At 41.4% G+C, this 22,199-nt stretch overlaps 1 protein-coding gene across 1 annotated transcript in view; it reads left to right on the top strand.

Moving 5' to 3' along the window:
• Nucleotides 1-22,199, top strand: part of nav1a (neuron navigator 1a) — a 144,788-nt gene that overhangs the window by 117,313 nt on the left and 5,276 nt on the right. Inside the window, exons 9-30 of the mRNA XM_084721119.1 lie at nucleotides 2,158-2,461; nucleotides 7,433-8,279; nucleotides 8,587-9,072; nucleotides 9,998-10,039; nucleotides 10,632-10,780; nucleotides 11,142-11,321; nucleotides 11,830-11,909; nucleotides 12,110-12,133; nucleotides 12,366-12,443; nucleotides 14,660-14,743; nucleotides 16,582-16,690; nucleotides 16,804-16,925; nucleotides 18,903-19,087; nucleotides 19,195-19,357; nucleotides 19,453-19,651; nucleotides 19,755-19,843; nucleotides 19,941-20,039; nucleotides 20,138-20,309; nucleotides 21,064-21,329; nucleotides 21,460-21,611; nucleotides 21,705-21,776; nucleotides 21,894-22,099. Of these exons, the coding sequence (XP_084577245.1) occupies nucleotides 2,158-2,461; nucleotides 7,433-8,279; nucleotides 8,587-9,072; nucleotides 9,998-10,039; nucleotides 10,632-10,780; nucleotides 11,142-11,321; nucleotides 11,830-11,909; nucleotides 12,110-12,133; nucleotides 12,366-12,443; nucleotides 14,660-14,743; nucleotides 16,582-16,690; nucleotides 16,804-16,925; nucleotides 18,903-19,087; nucleotides 19,195-19,357; nucleotides 19,453-19,651; nucleotides 19,755-19,843; nucleotides 19,941-20,039; nucleotides 20,138-20,309; nucleotides 21,064-21,329; nucleotides 21,460-21,611; nucleotides 21,705-21,776; nucleotides 21,894-22,099 (4,108 nt within the window). The remainder of the gene's footprint in view (nucleotides 1-2,157; nucleotides 2,462-7,432; nucleotides 8,280-8,586; nucleotides 9,073-9,997; nucleotides 10,040-10,631; nucleotides 10,781-11,141; nucleotides 11,322-11,829; nucleotides 11,910-12,109; nucleotides 12,134-12,365; nucleotides 12,444-14,659; nucleotides 14,744-16,581; nucleotides 16,691-16,803; nucleotides 16,926-18,902; nucleotides 19,088-19,194; nucleotides 19,358-19,452; nucleotides 19,652-19,754; nucleotides 19,844-19,940; nucleotides 20,040-20,137; nucleotides 20,310-21,063; nucleotides 21,330-21,459; nucleotides 21,612-21,704; nucleotides 21,777-21,893; nucleotides 22,100-22,199) is intronic.

The following is a 22,199-nucleotide window of genomic DNA, read 5'->3' as shown; positions in this document are numbered from 1 at the left end:
CCATACTTACACAGGGATTTAGTATCAAGTATATTTACCACGTACACATACACAGAAGGCCTTGAGTTAACAATGACCTCACATTTCCTTTAGTTTAACATTTGACATTCTTCTTCTTTGGATTATGTTTAGGCGGTGTTGTCTGTGTAGGTCAGGGTGTGTGAGTCTTTGTGTCTGATTTAATAGTTTTGTATTTGTGTGCTTTGTGTAAATATATGTGTGCGTGCTGCATAAGGCATTTTCTTTTCCTGCTGTCTCTTTTGAAGTGTTCAAATAGAGCATACAGGATTTAGACAAGGCTCATGAGACATCAGTGAGTGTGTTTTTGGGGTTGACTGGGTTAGACATGTTTTTCTGCTCAGAAAGCATCACGATGAGGCAGAGTCTGAGGCTCTGTCCGCACACCTCATCAGATCCCCTTTCATGCCTGTGACTGATTTCAAGGGATACATCTTTGCATAAATTATCCAGTGATGTGTCTCTTTGGCTCATTCATTCCAGTGTCCCAAACTGACTCTGTGATATGGATTTTGTTAGGGGATGCCAGGAAATGAATCTAATGAAAACTAGATTTTTATGTATTAAAACGTTTGAATATTAGGGTGAAGTCTGGAGGATTATATAAATGCAGTACACTTCTGAAAGTTGGACTCAAGCTGGATCTAATTGGATTTTATTTCAGTCTTAGCAATGACATACAAAAAGGTGTTGCTTACCTGTATTACACTGTATTTGGCGGAGTCTTGATGTCCTCCAAAACTGCAAGAAGTGTCTTCCCTAAAACATTTTCCTCATGTAGAAAAGTGTCTTAAATATCCAAATATAGTCAAGTATAGACAAGAACAGGAGCACTGTACAACTAACTACCCTTATGGTTTATTAATGGGTTATTAATTAGGTTGTTAACACGTAATAAATTATGAATAAGCCTGTACAACACATTAGATAAAAGGGGCAACAGTGAGCCCATGCTGCTGTGTGAAAACTGTGACATAAGTTGTTAGTAATTGTTTATTGATGATTTAATGTGTTAACAACCTAATTGTAACCTGTTTATAAACCGTTTATAAGTAATTTATAAGTGTATTATTAAAGAAAGCACATTTTTTCAGAACTATCACAGGGTTCAACGATAATGTTGTGTCAAAATTGTTCTATCAGATCAGGAAATCTCCTTATTTCTGCCTATTTGTATAAGCTCAACAGTTATTTGATTACCAAAACAGTTTAATTGGTGTTATTCACTTCTACAAATCTTGTTTAAGGCTAGCGTAACCGATCTGTCACTTATGTTTAGTTGTGGCTAGTTAAAGGAAAATGGCAAAGGTAGTCATTGCCTAACCACGAAAACCTCCATTCAACAGGTGCTGGATATAAAGATCCATGCGAACCTCAAGTCTTCCTCACTTTTGATCATAATCTCACTAGAAATCCTCTTATATTATAAGAGCTTTGATTCCATTGTGGGAATCTTTCCATTTTACTGCCCTCATAATAAAAGCCATATGCAGTTTTTATGTGAGATCAGAAAAACTTGGTTTCTCTCTCATTCTTTTGCAGCACTTTGTTGCCACTATGCTTGTGCTCAATTTTTTATTCCAGCTTTTTGGGCTGTCAAAACAAACTTAGGTGGGCCGCCTTAGATTTTAGACATGCAGGGAAAACCATGCCTGTAAAGCAAACAACTTACAAGATACTAGAGACGTACCAAAAACCTTTTTTTTTTTTTTTTACATTTAAAACTTTGAGGTTTTTGAATGAAGCTTTCAGTGTCTGTTAACATATTTCAAGGCCTCACCCACCCCCACCCCAACCCCCCAAAAAGTTAAAAAATACTAATACAGAATCCTCAATTTGAATAGGCAGTAATCAGATTTAACGAAACATGCGAAAAGGAAGCAATCTGTTTTTGCATCATTTTTTGAAAAGCTAAACGCAACTGAATATGGATTCAAGGAGAACATCTCATTAGATAAAAACATGTTGTGTGAAGTTTTGAAAGCATTGCATCTATCTTTTTTCAATAAAATTTGACTTTTGGGCTGACAGGACTGATTGGAAAAGGTCTGATCACATGAGCCTGGAACAATCCTGAACACACTTCATAACCTTTTTTTGACATGGTGTCTATAATCATGTCTGTCTTTGTCTTTATAGATGCGTACGGATGCAGAGAAGAGATCTCTGGTGGAGAGCGGCCTGTCCTGGGACACTGACGACACCAAACCCAGCCGCAAGAGCCAGGGAGGCGGCGTCTACGACACAGGAAGCCTCAAGTCCGAATCGGCCAATAAATGGAAAAAGACGCGGACGCAGGGGGAGGGGCTGGAAGGAGGGAAGGGTGAACTGAAGAAACCTCAGACCCTGGGTCAGGGAAATATGTTGAAGAAAGGAAGAAACCCACCTGTGGGAGTCACCTCTCCAATCACACACACATCTCAGAGTGGGCTGAAAGTGGCAGGTGAATAGAGAAACACACACACACACACACACACACACACACACACACACACACACACAGAGGTGTAATATATATAGATACACTTAAAATGGTTACATAACCTGAGCAGACTGACACTTTTCTGTGGCTGTCTTTTAATATTCCCTTCTTTCTCTCTGGCAGTCTCACACCCACACACACAGTCACAGACACACTCTCTGTCTTTGTCCCACACATTCACCCACAGCTGCAACCCACCCTCCAGCCCTTTAGAGAGTGGTGCCATGTATCAAACGCCCATCACCACCCACTCCCTTCCTGCCAGCCAACCACACACACACTCATTCACATTCACACAGACACACACTGACCAACAGTGTTTTTTTTTTTCTTCCTATTAGCCCTGCCTTTCCTATCCAGGCTTTATTTTTGTGCCGGACAGAGACAATTTATAGCGCTTAAATAAAGGCCTTGTACCAGAAACAACTGGACCAGAGACAGCGTGTGTGTTTGTAATAGTGTGTGTGTGTGAGCGCAGACACGTCTGAGACTGTGCCAGCCTTACAGAGTGTCACCCATCGCACTTAACACGCACACACACTCTCACTCACTCACCCACAAAGAGCACAATAGTGGGGATTGTGCAGCTGCCTTTTAAGAACACCATCTGTGTGCTGTTTATGTAAGCACACACACACACACACACACACACACAGACACATATAGACAACCAAAACAACAGGATATTAGCTGATGTGTTGTGTGCCAGTCTAGAGTCTGTGTAAACAGTCCTCTTTCTGTGGGACTGTCCTGTGTTTTCACTGCCAGCTGTTGAAATGACAGATACACCAAACAACAAGTGTGTTGATCCAGCCTGTGATCTGTGTTATTGTTATTGATGTATGAACTGTATGAATCTGCTATCACGACTACTCAGTCTGCCACCGAGTTGGAGATTCTTAATTAATCAGATGATGGGGTCAAGTGAAGGCAGACTGGGGAAGGTTGCTGCAGCTCTTCAGAGTGGAGGAGCTCATCAGTTTAACCAAATGAGGGGCAGACTTTCTTAGATAGTTAGAGACGTCTTTGCTGCTCATGCTTGAGATGAATTAATCCCCGAGGTTTTGGCAGGATTGTGTGTATGTGTGGGTGTCTCGTTTTTTTTTGTTTTTTTTTATGTGTGTGTGTCTGCATGTTTGCGGCATTGTAGGAGACACAGGGAGCGTGAGATCCTTGAAAGAGCAGTGCGCTCAGTTATAGACAAGCACATCTGAAGTGTATACTTATTCTATATTTACTGTAGTATGCACTAGATACCTATAGCACCATACTGTAGGGCTGCTGCGCTCTTAAGATTTTCCACGTTGACCAGATGTCGTCAGGTTAAGCCATTTGTTGACTAGTCATTGCACTTTATGATCTTATTTTAATGATATATATAGATATATATATATAATGATTAGTGATTTTATATAAGAGAGAAGAGCTCATATTTGACAAGCTGGAACCAGCAAGTATTTCCTTGATAAATGCCAAGATTTTTTTTTTTTTGGCCAAATTAGTGACTAATTGTTTCAGCACGTATTCCATTATTTCATTCCAGCAGAAAATGATTCAGTACAGCTCATTAAGTCCAAAGTTAATTTTTTCTGTTTCTCGTTTTCATTAATGGTATTTAATGAATAGGTAATATATGAAATGTTTATTTGTTTCACACAGACATCAATACAAAAAGTATGTGTGGGGGTAGAACCTGAAACCACACCCGAACTACATACAAAAGTTAAAATACAAACATTACGAAATCACCAGTGCATATAAATGTGTTAAATTATAGTTAGAAATTCAGTCTACATATATATATATATATACACAATGAACACTTAAACTTATTAGGCTTGTTCATTTATTTTTTCAGGTGGAGAGTCTGTTGGTACAGGATATTATATGGGGTTTATATTGTAAAACCCTCTGAGACACATTTGTGAATTGGCACTATAAAAATAAAATAAACTAGTCTTGACTACAGACATTTAAACTAAACAAGGAGAAATTAAAATGGCTGTCCAAAGAATTAATGCTTTATTTGGTCTGTTTTCTGAGATGTTGGTGGAGCCTTGGAACCAACGTCCACAATTTGTTTTAATTTATTCCAGCTGTGAGCATCGCCCCTATTTTGCTTGTACATTGCCTTGTGGGGCAACAGTGTCCATTAAAGATGCAGTCAAATATCAAACTGCTTTGGTGAGCATTAGAGTTGTCACAATAGTAAATAGGACACTCAGTGCCTCCGTCGATACCATGGCCAAAAGAGGGAAAAAGTACTAGGTATTCAAAACTAGATAATTTTTTAATTTTGTTGATTAACAACCGGCACATAGCAGTGTTGAAGTCAAGATCAAAACAACACAAGACCCAAGTCATGACCAAGACCAGAGTGTATTGAGACCGAGACAAGACTGAGACTTTGAGGGGTTGAGACCAAGTCAAGACTAAGTGCTGTCACATCTTTATCTGTCTGAGGGAGCGTTGCTGCTGCCTGTAGCAGCCTGAACTGACATTAGTTAATGCTGATATAACGTAACTTCATATACGTTACCAACATAGCTATATGTGACCAATCTCATTGTTTATCACAAACAAAAACATAACCAAACTAGCTAGACTAGCAAATGTTGACGGATCATGTATCAGTCTGTCTGTCCTCTTCGTCATATACGCTCACACAGACACACACCTGCAGATATATTCAGCCGCCCGTCTGCATAAATGTTTACACTCATCCCATATACACATTAATAATCACTGATATTGTATTTTAACAACCATTAGTATACAAAGTACACACATGATGATAGTGTGAAAGCTGATGGGAGACAATGTCTGCTGAATCCTGGAGGAATGAGGTGGCTGATGATGGTGTGTCCATCTCTGTCCATAGTCTGTCCTCTTCCTGCTGCTCTCCGTTCCACCATGGTGGCCTTAAATAGAAGAAGACTTTTAAAGAAGGAGAATATAAATGAGCCATCTTCCTTCAGCATTCAGAGATGTCAGTGTTAGAAACACAGCGTGTGAAGGATTTCTCTTGTCTGCCTGTGCGCTCACATCTCCATCTCCCATCTCCTCAGACATGCAGACCTTTTGTGTCGAGACGTGTAGTGATTCACTGTCTCTTCAACACACGCCGCTGTCTCAAGCTGTGAGCTCCACTGTCTCCACAGCCGGTGTCAATAAATCATTCATTTGGGTCAAAATTAATACGTGCGCCTGGGTTCTGCCTGGATTCTGTCAGTGTGTTTGCTTCTCGCCACCAGCATCGTGTGTGTCTGCAGCTTAAAATGTTCTTGGAACTCACAACATTGCGGTTACACGATGGATTGACTTTATGACTTGACATGTAAACCCAATTTTCACATTTATGAAAGATCTCCAAGCGTAATGTGTTGTCAGTGTCACATTCCTATAAGATCCAATCACTGAGAGCCGTGTGAGTGTGTGTGGTATATATGTCTGGTCTATGTGTGTGTATGTGTCTTTTGCGGGTTTATAAATACCCTTAAGTGAGTCCAGATGTCCCAAGGCAGCACGCCGGTGGGTCTCATTCAATAGCAGTTCTTTGACTCTGTTAATGCCTTGTATATAAACCTCCCATAACAACTCCCATTAGATACAAATTAAGAGCGTGGGCAGTGTGGGCTCGCACTCATGTGGGTGTTGCAGATAAAGTGCACATGTGTCTAATAGACTGTTTCTTCTCATAATAACTTCCAAACAAGTCCAATTAATTTGCCAACTGGGAAATGTACAGATGGGGACAAAATCACATAATTTTCCACAAAGTTATCTCTCACTCCACCCTCTTTTCCCAAAGAGGTTTCGGGAGTGGAGAAGTGCAGTTATACTGGGTGTTTCTTGCAGTTTCTGTGCCCACAGACACGCTTCATGACTGTGAACACCAGTTTTCCACAGCCACACGGCACATGTTAATCTCAGCACTGTGCAGCTGTGACACACAGATGTGCACTTACTGGAAAGCCAGAGCAAACTGCTTTAGTCCATCAGGATGGAAAAGAGCAGTAACTGCATGATAACAGTGCGTATGTGAGGGTGTGAGTCTGGTCTACACACTGTCTGTCTGCTCAGACGGAGGTTTGTTTTTTATCAGCAGACAGTCAGACCATGTAGGTGTTCAGATAAGATATCATGTCCTAATAAGGCTTGGTTAGTCTCACTCAGCACCAGAGTCTGTTAAGGCTTTAAATTACTACTACTAGCTACTCATGCAGGCCAAATGCACTCTACAGATATACATTTTTTTTAGTTTTCAACAAGCAACTACAAGCACACACATGAATACATTAAAACAGCTTACAGTTACCTCAAGCAGGTCTTAAAGGAGTAGTATGTAACAACTGTGTGTCCCAAAATGAGTTCTGCAGTCAAAATAGCAAGTTGGAGTCACAAAGAAGATATTAAATAGGCTGAACATCCACTCCATCTGAAAGATTATTAATGATTTCTTACTACTCATGAAGAGAGACTATCTCATGTGGTGAACATTTAGCATTAATTTGAACTCTAATTAATGTGAAACAGGCAAACAGTTTTCAGATTTCACAGGCAGACACCACTGCTGTAGTGGCATTGCTTCAACTTAGCATGATATCATGGTCATTTTATGATTTATAACACTAAATGTATTACAGTTTTCTTCTTTAAAGAAATATATTGTAGATTTTAATAGAATCTTTAAATGTGAGATTTTATTTCTTCACCAGTAGTTCAGAACAGTGTGAACATTTGCTGGAAAAGTCAACCAGCATAAAATGTAGGACACATAGCAACTAAAATGTAAGGTTCACCATTAATCATTCATCTCGTAGTTCTTACCACTTCAACACATATACAAACAAGTGCTTAAAAAATAACTGGTATGGTGCTTTATTACATTCTGAATTTTTTCATTTTCTTTTTCCTTCTCAATCACTCTAGGCTCAGTGAAGTCTGACGGGAAGCCGATGGATAAGTCTCGGTTAGCAGTGAAGACCTCCGGCCTTCAGCGTTCCTCTTCTGATGCTGGTAAAGACCATAGAAATGGCACCAGTGCTGGTGAGCAGCGTAAACCTCCGTCCGGCCTGGTCAGGCCTTCAACTGGTGGAAACTTTGGCTTCAAGAAGCCTACCACAGCTACCACTAACGGCACAAACAACACCAGTATGCCCACTGTGACGAGCACAGGTGGCACTGCCATACCCTGCAGCTCTGCAACTGTGGGCAAGATTCCCAAAACGTCGGGTATTCCTGTCAAACCGGGTGCTGGTGGAGGTGGTGGTGGTGGAGGAGGAGGAGGACGCAAGACAAGTCTAGATGTTTCAAATAGCGACCAGACTGGTTTTCTGTCTCCAAACGCCAGGACGTCCCTGCAGTACCGCTCTCTGCCTCGCCCAGCGAAAACGAGCACCCTGACTCTAACCCGGCCAAGCTCAGCCCGCCCAGTCAGCACCACAATGGACGCAGGCTCAGGGCTGATGAAACCCTCCACCGCTGTGCCCCAAGGCTCGAGGCTCAAAGAGCCCGCCTCAGGGCTTGGTTCTGGAACAGGGTTGAGTAAGGCAGGGGGTCGTGGGATCCCGAGTCCCAGTCCTGTCAATCAGACAGACAGAGAGAAGGAGAAAGAGCGGGCCAAAGCTAAAGCTGTGGTGTCTGACTCTGAGTGTGGAGGAGGGTCTCTGAAGGGCAGCCCGGCTCAGACCCCCTCGGAGAACGGAGGGAAGCTGCAGGGGCTCAGACCTCCCAGCAGTGGCAAGAGCATGGATCTGCCCTCACCAAACACACACAGGTACCTTCCAGGGTTCATATACTACCACAAAACATACATGGTGCAGCATTTTTTCTGTACACACACTTTCACGTACAGTATTCAAGATTCAAGAACTTTATTGTCATTCTGATAGCAGAACAAAGTTACCACTACAAAATATTCAACTTCAGTACAATTCTAGTTAAAAAACAAACAAACAAAAAAACACGATACTTGATACTTTTTCAGTACCATGGCAAAAAGATCCAAAAGATAGAATAATTTTGTTATTTTTTTTTTTAGAATTAACATCAACAACAACAACATTGTCTGTCTTTGTCTTTAGGTTATCTGGGGTACGCAGTCTGGCAAAACCCCCATCCATGGCCCAGCTTGACAAGCTGAACTCCAACAGCCTGGAGGTGGGAGTTCAGGACTCCCTGCCGCCTAAGATTCCTCCCTACTCTAAACTCCAGGACCTGGCCAGCTCCACTGGCCCCTGCCTGACCCCCAGCCCTGCCCCATTACTCAATGTGAACTCTTCGTCCTGCTTCTCGAGCTCGGGGACAGGGTTGGGGCCCAGGCAGGTCTCTTCACTCGGGGTTGAAGGGAGCGCAGGGAACACCTCTCCTCTGCTCTACCCTCGTCTGTCTGGGCTGCACCGCAGCATGGAGTCACTTCCACGCCACATGAGTCTGGCCCCAGAACCCCAAGAGAGGGAAAGGGAGGATTTGGTGAGAGGCTACAGCACCGAGTCCCAAAACAAAGAGGACAGTGGACCTCCTGCCAGCTGGAGCTCTGGAAGTAAAGTCTCAATGTCTCTCATAGACAGGTGAGAGCCAATTCTGCTGAAAAATCATTTGAAATATAACATCACAATACTGTACATGCAAAGCAGACATGTTTCGTAACACTGCTATGTAGCTCCACCTTCTGGTCAGCCGGGGAAGTGCACCAACATTATTCATTGTCCAGATCAGGGAAGGTCTTTGATATCTTATTCACTTTGTTCTGTGCTACAATCATGCATTTCACTCCCCTCATTGAGTGGCCAGGTAGAAAGGTGATTCAGTTGGCATTTGATGACAAAATGCTGCTCATACTAGAAAAGGTATGGAGCCTTTTTTGACAGCAGCAGTGGGAATTACAAAGAGTGAGAAACAACACAAGACAAGATAACAATAATCCACAAAAATGTTGGGAAAACATGGAAAAGAACGCAGATTGAGTCACCCTTAAACCAAAAATGTAAAAACGTAAACCTGCCTGGATATGACTGTAATAGCTTTTACTACATTTGATTTGTAGTTTAATCAGAAAACACAAGACTTCTAGTGAAGGGAAAAGTAATGTTTTACCTCCATCACCTTCTAATTGTAATGAAAAAACTGAAAAATATTGAATATTTAATGTTTTTGCTCTGTTAATGCTGTGTGAGATGCTAAATATTGCTCAAATTATAAAATATGGTTTAATGAGCAAACTAAAAACCATCAAATTATGAACTTTATCAACAATTAAAGGCAACCACATGCACACCCTTCCACATGCATAGACACTTACGGGGTTTCTAGGCTATTATTACTCCAGGCCTATTATCAGTGTTGTTACAGCCCCAATGACTGAAGTCATAATTACTGGCTGACACCAGCTGTCTGCCAGTCTTACTGTGCTTCTTTGTGCCTGCTGCCTGTTCTTGAGAGTTTAATAACTCCCTGCACCAGTGGTTAAATAATGGCATGGTTTAATCTCCACAGTTCTCAAAGAGACAGAAACACGCTGCCAAAGAAAGGTTTAAGGTAAGTGGACACACACACACACACACAACAGACAGTCAGGCACGACTTGGCCACAGTCCTTTAACTACACACAGCATGCAGAGATCCCATTGATAATAAGAATGACAGATTGTGTTAATCCTCATCATTCCTGTCAGCGTTCCAAAAATCCTGCCTTCATGCCCTCAAAATTGTGTCTAATTGTGTCCGACTGGAAACATTTTATTTGTGTTTCCACTCATTGAAAAGTATTGGTGCTGGGTAGCACAACTTATTTTAACCTGCCCTGTTGAGCGTGTAAAATCAGTGTATTAACTTTGAACAAAAGGCTTATAACACACTACCGTGTAGTTTTAAGCATTTATAAGTTCTTTTCAGTGTTTAGTAATAAAAGTGCAAAGATAATGCGATTAAACCATTAGTTGTTAACTACTGAATTAATCATCAACTGTATGATAATCAGTTAATCGTTTTGAGTGATTTTCTTAGAAAGAAATCTCAAATCTCGATTTTAGCTTCTCAAATATTTTCTGGTTTCTTTGCTCCTCTATGTCTGTAAACTGAATATCTTTGCAACAAGACATTACTGACTTTGTCCTCTGTGTGTGTATAGTTTCAGTGGAGCCTCCCAGGTTGAGGAGGATGGGAAAGAGAAAGGAGAGAGGAGACATTCTCATACTATTCTGAGTATGACAGACTCACTCACTCTCCCACTGCTGTCCTCACCCACCTCCCTGCCCCGCACCTCAAAGACAAGTATGGGTAAGTATGTATATGCTAAACATTTTTCATTCAGTTGGTTGCGTGAAGGTGTTAGTTTGAATTATTTAATGTTGCTGTGTTTTATTTTTGTGTAAAACTATTGTCATGTTTTTTGGATAAGTGTTCACCTTCTGAAATATGCTGAAACACTGAAAAAAAATATGTGAAATGACACTGATAATGATATTTATCATATGATCTATGTGTATTTATCATGTCTGTGAGTGCTGAAATTTTGCTTAGCGAACCTGAAGGTGACTTTGGAAGAAGTAATTTGTTTAGTGATATTTATTTATGCATTTGTTTAATTTTATATATAACATCTGTATGTCTCTTTCCTTTGATCCCTCTGGTTTGTTAGTACCCAGCCCAGTTGGTGGACCTCCGAGGATGACTCGATCTAACAGCATCCCAACGCACGACGCCTCTCTGGAGCTGTACGGAGCGTCTCCGCTGGGCAGCACACTGTCGCTGGCTGAACGCCCCCGCAGCATGGGAATGGTTCGCTCTGGATCGTTCAGGGACAAAGAGGCCGACGAGGGTGAGTCTACTGAATTATATGGACTAGTGCAGTACCTGTTCAAGGTGTGGCCATGGAGCAGGCCAATTGCTCTGCTCCCACAAGTGCTTTGCAGCGTTAGTGAGAACCACTAATCCAGTTGTGAAAAATACAAAAAAGCAAGTTTTTCTGTCTTGGTCCAGAGATGTTCTGTACCAAATTTGGTGACGATTACTCAAAAGGGTTGTGAAGAATTTTGCGTCTGAGATTTACAGGCCCAAATGTATACTTTGTCGGCATAGTGCTGCCATCAGGCCAAAGTGCACCAGATTCAACACTGAACTCTATTGGGTCTTGAGCAATACACCCACCAAGTGAAAAGATGACTGGATGAATGGTTGTCAAGAAAATTGAAAGCCAAACCTACATACAGTGTATCCAGACACAGATTCCTTTATATTCAGATACCTGTAGTATAATTTTCTGTTTATTGCTGTTGTGCAACTCTGTTTCCAACTGAGCTTCTTATTGGTTTATTTTGTGTTTTCAGTTCATGGGTCTGTACTCTCCCTGGCCTCCAACGCATCGTCAAGCTACTCCTCGGTGAGTGTGGGCGGCATGCAGACTCAGGTATCTACAGCTCACTGTGATGTGTTTTCTGTTAATGTGTGTGGATGTTTTCTGTGTACCGTGATGCTTTCCTCTCGTTTCACACTGGAAACTTTCTCTGGTCTGTCTGGTCTTATTAGTCTCCCCTCTCCTCTCCTTTCCTCTCCTTTACTCTCCTCTTCTCTCTAACATCTTGACTTTTATTCCCTCTGCTTCCAAAGGCTGAGGAAAGGATTCAGGGAGAGGTAAGCGTGCTCTTTCCTGCTCTTTCTTCTTCCCTGTCTCATTTCTGTCCTTTCATCCATCACTCTCATCCCTGTTGTCTTTGAAGAACAAGTCTGTCATTCATTTCACGAACTGCGTCCACTCAACTTGTCACCTGTTTAAATTCAGCCATTGTCAATTTTGGGTTTAACCTTGTTTTTGTTTTCTTTTTTGCTTTTTTGTATAATGTAACACACCTCTTTTGTCTCACAGCAAATCCGTAAGCTGAGGAGGGAGCTGGAATCGTCACAGGAGAAAGTGTCCAACCTAACAGCGCAGCTGACAGCAAACGTATGTACTGTTTTCTACTAACTTACTGATTATTAATTAACGAGAACTTATTTTCCTTTTTAGTAGTCTCAACTCTGGAAGGAATTCCTTCATTGGCACTTTTTAAATCAATGAACAAAGATTTTGTAACTGTGTAATGGTGTGCCATCTTGACCAGGTCTCCCTCAAGACTTTCATCTCAAAGGACTTCCTGGTTAAATAAACGTTAAATTTAAGTAAGAAAAGAAAAGGAAAAAGAAAAGAAAAAATGGCTAACAGAATGCCAGACAAAACAGCAGAATCAATCAATCAGTGCTCAGATAACAAGAACATTATTTGATCATTTCTCATCAAATCAAAAGTAGGCATCCTTCTGGAGGGCTCTGACGTGTTCTATGAGGGGTAGCCTCATAATTTAGAAATTAATGTTTAATTTTCCTATAATTTCATAATGGATAGGGAATTCTTCATCCAATGGGTATGAGAGAGGGGGGACTCTTCCACTATCATGCCTTGCTAGCAATGTAAGAAAAGCATTAAGTTTGTGACAGACTAATGCTAATTGTTGGTGTTGGTCTTGTGATTGGATTGGTTGACAATAACAATAATATATAATATCACCAGCCAATCCTTACTCCTTCCCTCCTTCACCGCCGTAAGAAAGAGATTTAAAATCAAAGCTGTGACAAGTCAGTCATAGATCATTTCTGTGCTGTCTCAGTTCATTTCTATCCACGTGAAGCCTGAATGATGCTAACCTCCTCCTGAACCTCTTCCCAGGCCACTTAGCTTCAGGACACACATGCAGGTGCCTTTGCCCTTTCTCTACTCCACAAGGTTGTTTCTCTATGACCACCCTGTCAGCGTTTCCATTGGTCTGCAAGTGCAGCAGTACAACTCAGGCATTATGCATGGCTTCATGCAGCACACATCAATCAAATGTTTCTGTGTATGTGTGTATGTGTGTATGTGTGTGTGTCCTTCCCCTGAGATTGTTTTTCATACAGTTTGACCTTATTATGCGAAGGCAGTGAATAGGCAAAACAGATGCACGGATCACAACATGATTATGTGGTGGATTAATGACTGGGCCGGATCCATTATTTTACTGTATGAGTACATTCTATGGAGGAGAAGGGAAAGTAATTTTCCCATCCTGCTCTGGGCTAAAGTGGGTGTGTGTGAGAGAGAGATTAGGGAGGAGGTGAATTTTCCACAGGAGACATCCTGTTCAGCCTTTGTGTGTTATTCAGCTTTTAGCACCTCATGTGCGACGGATAAAGAGGCGGAGGAAATCTATTGAATCTGCTCCTCTGTGGATGTGAAATTCTACTTTCATTAGTCTTCCTACACTTTGTCTAAATTATGCTCTGTCGAAGACCAGCATATATAAATAAATATCAGTGTATTTAAAGGGATAGTTCAGATTATTTGGTGTAGGATGGTATGAGGTACTTAAGAACAGTCAGTGTGCTACCCACAGTAGATGCTGGTTGGTTTGGAGAAGCAGGGAGGAGCACCAGCATGAAAGCTAAACGATGTACTGCTGTGGACAGGGTCAGCAACAAAAGGTATTTTAGCCACTTTATTTTGCTGTCAGATAGGCTTTTCCGATGGGAAACTGCCAAAACAGCCATCCTACAAGCCAAATATAGCTCTCTCCAAACAACAGTAATTTTACCTCGCAGAACACATGAGTTGCTGGTCTACTGCTGCCTCAGTCGGTTAGTTTGTGTTATTGTGTAACTTAAGTAAATCAAAACTCCTTAACACAAACAACCAAAAAAATTGAGGCAGCAGATCAATTAATGGTCAAATTAATGATTTCGCCTATGGATTTTGTTTGGGTTGGAGAGAGTGCAGTTTAGCTTTTATAATGCCAGTGTCTCTCAGAAAAATATATCTTACAGCAAGGTAAAGTGGTGAAAATATTATAAATATAGTGTACACTTGAATTTAGTTTTTGTTTTTTAGATGGACATTTTATAAGTGACTAAAATACCTCTTGTTGCTAACCCTGTCCACAGCAGTACAGTGCTTAGCTTCCTTCTTCTGGAACTCCTCTCTGCTCTCCTGTCTGACTACCAACTATCCAAAAGTGCTGCATACAGCCCTACTTCAAATACTCCAAACTATCCCTTACATCCTGTTGACTTTCTTCCTTCCTCTTATAGACAACAATTAAAATTCTGGAGGAAAAATGAATTGTTTCTTTTGTTTTTCATCTTTCCAAACAGGCAAATCTGGTGGCCGCCTTTGAGCAAAGTTTGGCACTGATGACAACTCGGCTGCAGAGTCTGTCAGTGAGCCACGAGCAGAAGGTAACATCACATCCACACGCTTAAACACAAACACGCACAAACCTGAATACGAGTTGCATTCCATCATTGTGTTCATCATGTGAGCAAGTCAGTAAAGAGCAGGCGTCGTCGTACGAACATGGAGTGAGGTGACTTTGATCACAGCCTGTGGCGAGGAGCTGGATGTAGGTTAGAGGCCCCGGCTGCAGCCCCACAGGGTGACTTAGTGTAAGAAGAAAACAGAGGATCTAGGGGGGAAAAAACCCCTCACTTTAGGCTGAATGATAAGTGCAAACAGCTTGCATGTGCACTCACACCAAACGTCACATTCCTGCATTCTTCAGCCTTTGTATCTGTTTTGGTGCAAATGAATTGATCAGCGCCCGGGGCAGTGTTCAGTGTGTGTGCATGCGTGTGTATAAATGTGAGGAGTCTCTCTCAGCGCTTCATGCCTTGATGCTCCCACTGAAAGGCTCGTCTAGACCGCTCCAGAAAAAAAGGCTTTGTTGTTTGTGCCAGCGCGCTGACCTGTGCAGCTCAGCCTGGAGCAGCGGCTCTTTAACCTTGAGGAGATGGTGGGCCGGGCGGCTCTATTTAGAGCAGAGTGGGATCGACTTTAGCACACAATAAGTAGCACAGAGAGGCTCTGTTGTTCTCTGCTCTTTGTCCTTTTGAACTGTTAACGTTGGGAGGAGGATCAAGGCCAGCAGGTGTATCAGCTCATGCTGTGGGTGTGAGTGGTAGTGTGTGACTTAAACATCATACAATACTACTCCGTTCACAGATAACATGGGAATATATCAGTCATTATTTTAGATATTTTAAAAAAACACAGCCATTTGAGAATCATATAGGTAAACCATTCAAAAACTCTTGATCTGTCACGTACATTATTATTCAAGTACAATGTGTAGTTAAATGCTAGAGTGTCATGCTTAAAGATTGTACAAAATTGTTTACAAAGTATTAAAAACAAGAGCAATTTAGAAAAAATGCTTTGGTTAGGAGGCAGAAAAAAACTTAACCAAAGCGACACTTCTTGGATTCATCACCTGAGTGTGTAAAGTATCCTGGTCTTAATGAGAATAGATCACATTTTTTAAATATTTCATTCTGCTCTCTGTATAGGCGTCCTCATTTTTCTCACAGCGTATGTTAAAACCTGTAATGTGTACTTATCTTCCCTTTTTGATTTGTATTTTTTTCCTTGTGTTTTCTCATCTCTCGTTTGTGTTTGTTTCACCCGTTTGTTATCATCTGTGTTATGTGATTGCCTCCCATTGGTTGTTCTTATTATGTAGGTGAGGCTACACCCGTGTTTTGTCTGTTTAAAGCCCTGCCTTGGAGGCCTACAGTTGTCAAAAATTGTTGGGGGTTTTTTTAATGACTTAGACACTGTAAATAAAGGTGTTTTAATATTTCCCTCCACATGGTTACTATTTTTCTTTTCTTTTTTGAATTTCCTTTCTGTTTATTCAGTGTAGAAAAATATTGATAATATTGTACATAGATATAGATAAATGTAAAAAAAAAAAAATAATATTGGAGATATGTTGCAGTTAAGATAGACAAATAATAAAGAGACACTCTGGGACTTATGTGAGATGAACATAAATGAGGTAATGATGAACATAAAGTTAGAGCATGAGATAATGAACTGTTCTGTTTTCTCCTTGTTTTTGCCGTCATTGTCTATTTCCAGAGGCATTTTCTAAGCTGTCTTGTCTTAGAGGACAACTACAGTAACTGAACACTACAGTGAATAGAAACAACTTTTGTTTGGTAAAGTTCTCACACAGCTCTGAGTTTTGTAAACTGGTCTCATCCAACTCAAGTCACTGTATTAAATGTTTGTGCAGGACTCAGAGCTGGTAGAGCTGAGGGAGACCATCGATGCTCTGAGGGCCAGGAATGAAGAAGCCCAGGCCGTCATACATGGAGCCTTAAACAACCCAGATAACATGAAAGGTTTGGAGATCCACCAGTTGATCTTTCTGCTTTTCTTCTCTCTCTCTCTCTGAACATCTGCCTGCGCGTCTGCATCTGCGTCTCTTTTGATGTTGGCTTTTCTTGTTTACCAGACCTACGGATCCGACGTCAGAACTCATGTGAGAGCATCTCCAGTCTCAACAGCCTGACCAGTATGTCAAGCATGGGCAGCTTGAAGGACCAGGATGCCAAGAAGAAGAAGAAAAAGAGCTGGGTAAGAACACACCCTGCATTGTTTTACTCTCACAGCTTGCTGTTTGTCTCTGCTCAGCTCATTCTCTCCAGAGATAATGACATGATCGTAGCATGAACCCGACAACATCAAGTGTGACCAGTCTCTCCCTCCTCTGTGTTGTTATTTTACTGTTTTCAGGTCTTTGAGGTGAGTGCAGACATTGTATCACTAAAAAAAACTATAATTTTCTATCACACAGCATGATGGACCATCTAAAACTTCTACGCAGTCCTCAAGTACCCTCCATCTCTGCTCATTGACCTCCTAGACGACTGATTAGCTGCCTGTTCTGTGAATATTAAATTTGAATGGGTGGCAGTAATTCGGTTAGAGTGGCAATCAGCAGACATGATGTTCCATAAACAGTGGAGTTCTCAGCTTAATCATCAGTTTATTAAATGGCTTTTTCAATTATGTTTCTCCTCATTCAGACCATGCTTTATTATGTATTTTGTCCTTCAGTAAAATTTTGTACAGCCTTATCATGTAACCCCAACTGACACAGCAGCTGGGTACTAAATCTGCAAAAACATGCACCGACAGTTACTTTGACCGATCTGCAGAAAATGACTGGAAGCTTAAATGAATAGTTTGTCACTTTGGGAAATACGCTCATTTGCTTTCTTGACAAAAGCTGATACTATTCTCTGCTACTCTACTCTCATGTTTGTCCATTAAATATGAAGCTGTCGTCAACGGTCTGTTAGCTTAGCTCAGTCTGAAGGCTAAAAAAGTACGTGAAAGCATCTCTAAACATTATATTTACAAAAAAAAATGTCTGTGCTGGTTGCCTGGGAACTTCACTATGACAACAAGACACCAGGAAATATATTAGTGGGTTTTAGAGTTGCTAGCAGGGAGATTTTTTATTTTATCCAAGCTAGCTGTTTCCCACTGGTTCCAATCATTATGCTAAGTTGACTGCAGGTCCTTACAAATTCTTAAAATGTCTCAAATCCACATTTACTAATAAAAAGCCTTAATTAGGCTTAAATTATGTTTGGGGAGGTTTTCTGTAAGCATGGTCTAAAACTCACTCCCAGCTCAAAACGCCTGTACATTTAATCTTAAGCAAAGTCAACAAAACTTGAATGTGAATGCTTCTGTTATCCTGTTACAGCCTTTTAGGTTTTTGGCAGTCCTGTTCACAAACTTTGTCCCCTGGTGACGACTGCAGCATCTGTCTTCATGGCATGAAGGAGCAAGCTAGTTAGCTAAACTGTGAATACTCCCGTTTCTGTGGGTTTAACTTTTGTTAAATCGTTAAACTCCAATATTTCAGACCAAGTCTCAGTCATGTCATTGCAGGAACCATAGCTGCGTAAATAAATGTCCAGTTCCACCAAATATATATATATATATATATACCAAATATTTTGGGCAAAATATGGGCTGCAAAAAGTGGGGCAATCATCAGTCCAATCTACATGAAGATGCTGACGAGATTCATTATGCCAACAGGCTGTCTGCAAGCGATAGTATAACCTCATTTAGATGTCCGGCTGTAGGACAATTGTAGTGATTTATATCATTAAGGACATTTTCCACACTGATAAACGGATTTGGACAAATGTTCTTTAACTTATACCTTTGATCTGACAATATATGTATTTACTCAGAAGTGTGAGCCTATATTTTCACATTTAATGTTTTTTGGGTTTTTTTTGCAAGATTGGTCTTAAATTTAAGTTCAAAGTGGCATTAAAAAGTCTTAACATTTTAACCTGCTGATACATGTAGACACCCTGCTGAGACAGGCATCAGCCTTCTCATTTCACTCATGGAAAGAAAGCAAAGAAGTGTCTCCAGAGATAACAAAGTACTCATTTAATGTTTAGCATGTGTCAAATTAACAATCCTAACACCTCATTCTTTTTTTATCTCTCTCTCACAGTAATAAATGCAGTAATCCACTGAATATTGGTTCAATTGTTTGTCTCTCCTTCCTCCGTACAGCTGAGGAGCTCCTTTAACAAGGCGTTCAGCATTAAGAAAGGCACCAAAACATACTCAGACATCGAGGAAATTGCCACCCCTGACTCCTCAGCTCCCAACTCCCCGAAGATGCCTCATGAAGGGGGAGACGGAGGAGAAAACCAGCCCTCATCCCTCAAAACTTCAGCCTCTGCCACCTCCTCTGTGTGAGTGCTCAAACACCTCACTCCAGTTCTTATCCTAATATTGAGAAAATATCAGTTTTAGCCATCACTGATGTCTGACCGTGATGAATGCATCTTGTCCCCTCCAGGATCATGGAGACAACAGAAGAGGTAGACAACGAGGAGACGGCAGTATCAGAGCTACGCTCAGAACTCTGGGTCAAAGAGAGAGAACTGACAGACATCCGACTGGAAGCCTTAAACTCCGCACATCAGCTGGAGCAGCTCCGAGAAGCCATGAACAGCATGCAGGTATATGTACATGTAGTATGAGTATAAATTATGATATTGCTTTTGTGTGTTGATATAACTTGAATCTAAAGTTTTTTTACTCACCTGTGCTCCAGTCAACTGTGGAGAACCTGAAAGCAGAGAATGACCACTTGAAAACAGGGAGTCAGCCTCATCTCCCCGGCTCCGGTCCCACCTCCTCCACGTCCCAGCCTTCAGGCCTGGCCTCTCTCCTGGGCCCGTCACTGAGGCAGCCAATGAGCATGTCCCTCACCAAGTCTTTCAGCCTCAGTCTGAACGATTGTAAAGATCCAGGTAAGAGACAAATAGAATATTTCAGCTCCTACACATGCACAGTCATCATAAAAAATTATATCACTGACTCATGTCATCCCGTTTTTATTCTTCACTCTTTCAGACGTGTCCCCAGTTGACATGTCAAGTGTGTCTTCCCAGCTGGATGAGGTGTGTGCACGAGTACTTGTCCGCATTGGAGATCAAGCAGAGGTAAACACAGAACACCTTTAATATCCAGTGATGTCAGCAGCTTTTAATTTGAACTGCTGTGAGATTGAGAACTTGTTGGTTCTCTCCGTCTCTGTAGGACAGTAAGCAGCAGCAGGAGTACTACCTGGGCTCAGTGCTGGTCAGTGCAAGGACCGACTGGGCCTGTCTCGACTCTCTCATAGCTAAAACCTTCAAGGTAAGGCTTCTTTCACTATGTAGGCACTAGTGGTCCTAACAGGTAGTATGGCTGTAATTTGATGCATCTTAACTTATTTTATTTTCAATTTTCACCAGGATTATCTAACCCAAGTGGACCCAACAGGCAGCCTGGGTCTGTCCTGTGATTCGCTGCTCATGTACCAACTGACCCAGGGAGGTCAGAGGGTGATAGGAGGAGACAAACCTCAAGCGTCCCCTTATCGCTGCCTTAGCAGCAGTTCAGCTCGAATATTTGTCACCTTGAAAGGTTAGTGAGTGTCTTTGACTTATAATAGAAATGACACTAGTAGTTTTTGCTTAAAATGTGTATAATTTACATTTATTGCCACCATTTCCATTTGGATTGATTGATGATTGATTCACAAATTCTAATTAGCCACTGGTACTACGTACTACGTCCCAGTAATGCAATGCTGGTAGGCTTAAAGATGCTCTGACAAACAATAAACAATGATGGACATTGTGGACTTTCTTGTATTAAAGGCACTCCTGTTTGGTAGCCAACATCAGAGTGCTTATGAATGCACCAATATTGGGGGTTTTCAAAAGGGTCCTTGTCTCTTACACTGCTTTATGATGAAAAGACAAAAAAGGCAACAGAATGTTATAAAAAATGTATAACTACAGTTTTTAGTGTGCTACTACAGCGACATAACTGCACACATTGAAATGAAACTAAAAGCAGCCTCTCTAAATCAGTCTTTAAAGCTTGACATAATTTGAAAGGTTCTGTAGCCTACAAGGACCAGTAGAGGTGCGGCTGGGAAACAGGATTCATCTGCTCAGTAAGCAATGTGTGCATTTCTGCACGAGGCACAACAGCGCAACATCTTTGATTATTTAATTCTTTTTACACAGTCCTGTCATGTTTATAACTATAGTTTTTTTATGCTTAAATATTAGCAATATTGGCCACAGTCACATTACAGCATGCATGGAGATGTTTAAAATTACTGAAAGCAACCTCTCTAATTGTTGTTACTTATTGTTACTGTCTCCAGGACTCAGAGAGAAATGTGTGGACTCACTGGTGTTTGAAACAATGATTCCTAAGCCGATGATGCTGCACTACATCAGTTTGCTGCTGAAGCACAGGCGTTTGGTTCTGTCTGGGCCCAGTGGGACAGGAAAGACTTACCTGGCTCAGCGTCTGGCCCACTACCTCCTGCAGCGCAGCCAGACCGACTCGTCTGAGTCCGACCGTGAGACCTGCGTCCTGGGTCGCAGTGCTGCTGTCACTTTTAACATGCATCGTCAGTCACAGAAGGTAACAAGTAACTCAAGGTTTTTGTATGCCATTTAGCTCAGTCTTTATTTTCTACACATATATGAATGTGTATTCATATATTTATATTTATATATACATATACATAATTCAACTTTGTTTGCTTTGATAGGATTTGCAGATGTATCTGTCTGATCTAGCAAATCAGATTGACAGAGAGAGTGGAGGAGATCTGCCGCTGGTTGTTATTATAGATGACATCAGTGACTCAACAGCCATCACTGAGCTTGTTAACGGAGCACTCACCTGCAAGTATCACAAATGGTGAGTCACTTCAAACAGTTGTAGTGTTTCACTAAAGAGTTAAAATGCGATTTGACTCATGAAAGTTCATCATTTCCTCTGTTGATGTTCCAGTCCTTACATTATTGGAACAACCAATCAGGCTGTGAAGATGACATCTAACCACGGACTGCACCTTAGCTTCAGGTGAGCTCAAAATGCTTACAGTCCTTACTTTTAGTTTGATACACTGTTAAATACAAAATGAAATGAGAACATTAAAGCGATGCAAGAAAAAGTAAGATTTCTTGTGTATGACCACAGGATGGTGACGTTCTCCAACAACGTGGAACCGGCTAACGGGTTCCTGTTAAGGTACCTGCACCGTAAAGCTGTGGAGGCCTACCAGGAGAAGGAGCAGGACCCAACACGCCACCAGGCTCTCCTTCGAGTACTAGACTGGGTCCCTCAACTCTGGTACCACCTCCACGCTTTCCTGGAGAAACACAGCACTTCAGACTTCCTCATAGGTGAGAGACACTGGACACGTGGTCAGGGTGCTGACATGTGAAAAAACTTACACAATACAACAAAACTTTGCAAATCTGCATCTGGCAGTTGTAGTGGCAT

Source organism: Lutjanus erythropterus, chromosome 6 (genome assembly GCF_056507025.1).
Source record: "Lutjanus erythropterus isolate fLutEry1 chromosome 6, fLutEry1.hap2, whole genome shotgun sequence".
Taxonomy (NCBI): Eukaryota; Metazoa; Chordata; class Actinopteri; order Lutjaniformes; family Lutjanidae; genus Lutjanus; species Lutjanus erythropterus.
Note: the sequence above shows the minus strand (reverse complement) of the source record. Positions and strands in the feature narration are given on the sequence as shown.